The sequence below is a fragment of the Temnothorax nylanderi genome, unplaced genomic scaffold, assembly GCF_030848795.1.
Source record: "Temnothorax nylanderi isolate EJ_2023f unplaced genomic scaffold, tnyl_v1.0 TNYL_tig0297_pilon, whole genome shotgun sequence".
NCBI classification, from domain to species: domain Eukaryota; kingdom Metazoa; phylum Arthropoda; class Insecta; order Hymenoptera; family Formicidae; genus Temnothorax; species Temnothorax nylanderi.
In genome coordinates, this window is record NW_027249359.1 from 200881 (window position 1) to 205730 (window position 4850).

General features: G+C 26.6%; 1 protein-coding gene across 2 annotated transcripts; it reads left to right on the forward strand.

Moving 5' to 3' along the window:
• Positions 1 to 460: 460 nt before the first annotated feature.
• On the forward strand, positions 461 to 4457 carry LOC139780777 (uncharacterized). 2 transcript variants are annotated; one of them, XM_071719493.1, is made up of 10 exons: positions 461 to 594; positions 919 to 1129; positions 2445 to 2566; positions 2704 to 2854; positions 2963 to 3100; positions 3250 to 3387; positions 3489 to 3542; positions 3660 to 3787; positions 3884 to 4097; positions 4193 to 4457. In XM_071719493.1, exons 1-10 carry the CDS (start codon positions 568 to 570, stop codon positions 4324 to 4326), a joined length of 1317 nt encoding a protein of 438 aa, XP_071575594.1. In that variant the 5' UTR covers positions 461 to 567; the 3' UTR covers positions 4327 to 4457. The 2 variants fall into 2 exon arrangements, with proteins under 2 accessions (XP_071575594.1, XP_071575595.1); XM_071719494.1 differs by having other exon boundaries at positions 462 to 594; positions 3480 to 3542.
• Positions 4458 to 4850: the final 393 nt, after the last annotated feature.

Here is a 4850-nt window from a genome sequence, read left to right on the forward strand (position 1 = left end):
CTAAACCATTACATCTGCAATATTTCTTCTGCAATATTGTAGAAATTCACTGCCTGCAATTCAATTTTCCATTATCTACGCAATCTTTTAGAAATTTTTCAGAAATATTTTAAATGCAATGTTGCGTTTGATATGTTACAGAAATATTATTCGTGCAATGCAAACGTAATATTACTTTTATAATGTTTCAGAAATATTTTTGAAATATTGCATCTGCTACATTTTTTTGCAATATTACAGAAACTTACAAATATTGTAAACAACTTTCTGAAAGATTTCAGAAATATTGTTAATGCAATATTATAAAAAACATGATGCAGGTACATTTCTGAAATATTTCAGATGCATAGTTACAAATGAAATGTTAACGAAATATTTCTGCACCATTTCCGAATATTTCAATATTTCAGCAACATAACATGCCGAGTGGGTATTGATATTTGGCCGTATTGCATTTCAGCAGGTGCCAGGAAAATTAAAGAAGAATTAAGAAGAAGATTTCTGAACAGTCGTCGGTCAACGAATTATAGACGCTTAGTGAAATTTGGAAAACATACTTTTCGCAAAATGACAGAAAATACGAGAAAAACACAAGTACGTATACATAGAAAGAGAGATTACGAATAATCACAAGAGAAATATAATTGTTCTTTGTATATATTATTATATAACGACTTGGGCTAACCCAAGGTCGGTAAATGGCGCGTCGGTAGCGAGACTTAGCCTGCGTTCGTTTTCTTCCACTGGGAACATATACTATATTAAAAATCTATAATATACGTAACGTATTCTATATATTTTTAGTATAGTACATGCTCCCAGTGGGAGAAATTGGGAGAAAACGAACGCAGGGTTAATGAATTCGTCAATATAAATTTTATCTCATCTGTATAAGTAAAACATAATTTTTGCTATTAGGTTATGAATGATAATTCAACAAAACCACAAGCCACATACGCTGCAGTTCGCTTTTACTCGGACGAGACAAGAAAAGTGTCTGTTGTGCCAATATCACATGTCCAAGATTTTAATGCAGAAAAATGTTCTAATGAACCATATTATATTAGAAGATACGATGACAGCAATGACAAATTTAGTCTGTCACCGGGAGAAGTTTTATCTGTTTCAAGTAAATATATTACTTTTTTGTACTGAATATCGGTTAGGCTGCATTCGAAAACATCACTCAAGTGTGCCTCCGTGTATCATGTTATCCTTGTTGTTCACCAAATGTTAAACAAGGATAAAATGAAACACAAAGGTACTTGAGAGACGTTTCCGAACGCAGCCTTACTTTGTAGCTGCTAACGCTGATATTTCAATTTATACAAACTTATTAACTATGAATAATTAAATATTATTCATTTCATTTAATGATTTTTTTATACATCCAGTAAAATTAAAATTAATATTGTAAATATGATATCTGTTAGGTAATTTATTGGTAAATAATATTAAATGTAAATGTCAACAATTGAGATCTTGAAGAAAATATTGGTATATTGTCTGTTCTTCCAGTAATATGAAAATACACAATACATATTTATGTTCTTAATCAAAATAATACTTCAAGATTATATTCAAAATGTTAATAAGCAATTTGTATATATTCGAGCTGTGATTCGTTGTAAACTGTAACAGTATTTTCAAAACTTGTCAATACTTTACTGAATTAAACTATTGCTTTTAAATGTAAAATATTGAATTATACATATAAGTTTTATTAATTTATCTTATTTTCATAATTGATCTTATTCGAATAATATATTGAAACTTCTTAGGAGTATTTTTCAGTCTTGTTTCTGCAGTGATATGTATTAAAAAAATTTTATTGAATTATTTATTAAAATTGTTTGCAATATTTAAATTGACAATATAAATGACTTCAGTTAATCTGAAACAATAATTTAAAAAATGTTAAGTTTCCACTTTTTTTACTTATATTCCTTAAGAAATATTTATTTTCTCTTCCTAATAATTTCTTTGGATCCAATAACAGGAGTAAAGGTTTATTGGAAACTAATTTTTATTGTACCTTTTTTTATTTGAAATAAAGAAAATTAATAATATTTTGAATTTAAGTCATGATTTTCCTATAAAATTGTTATCAATATTTTAAGGACTGTAATAAATTTTACAGCATTTTTTTATGTAAAAATTAATTAATTAAATTAATAATTTATATTAATTTGAATACATATTACAGTATATAGCATACTGAAGCTTCATTAAAAAATAACTTGGAAATTTCTTGTAACGCTTGATTGTTATTCCAATTAAACCATAAAGTGCATTGTTGAATATAAAAAAAATAGAGAAGAAGCAAAAAGAAAAATTATTTAAGAAGGAATGTTTGCAAACAATAATGTTTATTCAGTGTTGGAAAAACATTCTTTCTTTATTGTAAAGTCTAATTTATTATAAATAACTATCTAATATTGCAGACAATAAAGAAAATTTATTAAGCAGAAGCGGACGCCACAAATTTAAAAAAATACGACGCAGTGATGCATTGGAAAAATTACGTTTAAAATCAAAAGATCATGGTATTCACGAAAAAAATAAGGTAAAGTAACGAATATTTGTTTTTTCGTACTTATTGTAATGTTTGATTATTGACTTTGCTATTACAAGTAATAATAACAGTGACAATAATATAAACAACAATAACAATAATAATAATAATGGTAATAATAATTACAGAAAATTCAAACCAAATTGAAGAAACTAGCAAAACTAAAGAGTGGAAAAAAACAGTTGAATAAATTTTTGAAAGGAAGACGACAATTGGTCGATAGCGATAAAAGTGATAACGTTTTTACAGAAAATGAAAATGATGAATCAAACGAACAAGGTAAAGAGGGAAAAGTTAAATAAATATTATATTATTACTTATTCAAGCATGTAAATAGATAAAACGATAAATTTTAATATTATTTACTGCATAATTTTCTTCTTGAAGACTCTGAAAGTACTGAAATTGCATCTCCTGGTATCATTGACGATAGCCCCAGAAGAGCTTCAAAAGCTTTAAAATCCTTAAGACCAGAACTCCAACGAAACAATAATCGTATTGATCCTCACGATGAGCAGATGCCACGTAATGTTACATAAGAAATTAAATATTTTTGTAAAGACTTAAGTAATTTATCTTTTAAAATCATTTTTTTCATTATACAATATAAATTTAATATTATGTGTAAAAAAACTATTTAAAAAATTAACGTATATTATTGTGTAATGTTGTAGTTGAAAATTATGAAAATATTACAAATGCACGGTCTCCTCCTATTGATAATCACAGTCCTGTGAGAAGTCCAGGAAACCAACATGCACAATCACCTTTACCGCATAACACCGTCAATAATGATGATGATGAAAGATCAGGTAATGTAGTTTTGTAGAATGAAGCAATTTTTTATTTTCTTTAATTAACGTAATTTTATTTTTATTTATATTTTTATTATTATTAATAAAAGAGTATGTAGAAACTCCTCTGCCCAGACGAAGAAGAAGTTGCATTGTTTACCGACCAAAAAGAGGTATAGATTTACAATATTATCATACTTCTTAGATTTAATTGAAGAACATTTTTTTCCTTGTATTATAGTAGATTATATAAAGTAACATCTTATAAAAATAATTTAATTTTTATGTAGTTCTAAGGGAATTAGCAGAAGGGCGTGATGATACAGATGATGATGATATATTTAATAATCGGCTGTCGTCAGACATACGGGAAGTGAATCCAGAGAACTTTGAATTATATCAAAAAAAAGGAGATGAGGTATGCTATATTTCATTCATACAACATTGTATAATTTTAAATTTGTATATTTGTAAATAAAAATGTAATTATTTACTATTATATATTTTTTACTAGATATATGTAGGCTGCGGAAAATTCATCCAATTATCCTTCTGGGAATATCTAAAACAACGTAGTCACGGAGTGTTTTTGCGAGAGTTACTTTCAATTTTTTGGACTAAACACACACTAGTAAATAGATGTATAAAGGAGTCGAAAACACATGTTGAGCTACAAAATAGATCACCGCGTAAGCACTTGACACCGAGGAAATATAAAGTACTCCGTTGTAAGTAATAGCGTTATCGCATTAAAAAATTCATAATTATGATCATTAAATAAATTATTATTAATATTTAATTATTTTCTCTATTTTATTTATAGGTGTATACAAAGATTACTTGAATGAACGCTATGGAAATTCAAGTAAAAAAAGAAAAATTTTAAGATATTTGAATAGAGATATTGGATATAAAATCAGAGATTTACGTAATGCTACGTACGAGAAACTATTATAAGTTATTACACTAATATAAGTTTTTTTCGTGTAGTAGGATCTCAGGTAGCAAGTTGACGTTATTTATCGTCATTTTAACGTCAAAATGTCGTCGAAATGTCGTCAAAAAGGTCTTTTTGACGTCAAAATGACGATAAATAACAGTCAGCTTGCTACCTGGGATAAACTGATTACAAGAAATATATTGATGTTAAAATATGTTATTAGTAAGATAGGAATTTTCAAGCGACCCTTTATATGTTTTGTAGAAACGTTTTTTATATTTTATAAACTCAAGAATTTAAGGTGTTAATGTAATTTTTAAAACAAATTATATAATTTTATTGGAATAAATGATTCATTGTCCAAAAATATACTTTCTATACATATAATTATTTTTTATGTGTTCTATAATATAATTAAATCATCATTTCTTTTTTTCTCTATTTTAAAAATAATATAAGTATTGTTATCATGGATTGCTTACTTTTCCATGATTTACAATGCAAAAGCGCAATTATAGCAAGAACTTTTGTATTAACTCTT

What these genes read in the sequence shown, in the direction of transcription:
- LOC139780777 (XM_071719494.1), top strand. Translation starts at nt 568, where the DNA reads ATGACAGAAAATACGAGAAAAACACAA. An exon ending in TGATGAATCAAACGAACAAG is followed by an intron (nt 2,855 to 2,962) that starts GTAAAGAGGGAA and finishes TTCTTCTTGAAG; the next exon opens with ACTCTGAAAGTACTGAAATT. An exon ending in TGATGATGATGAAAGATCAG is followed by an intron (nt 3,388 to 3,479) that starts GTAATGTAGTTT and finishes TATTAATAAAAG; the next exon opens with AGTATGTAGAAACTCCTCTG.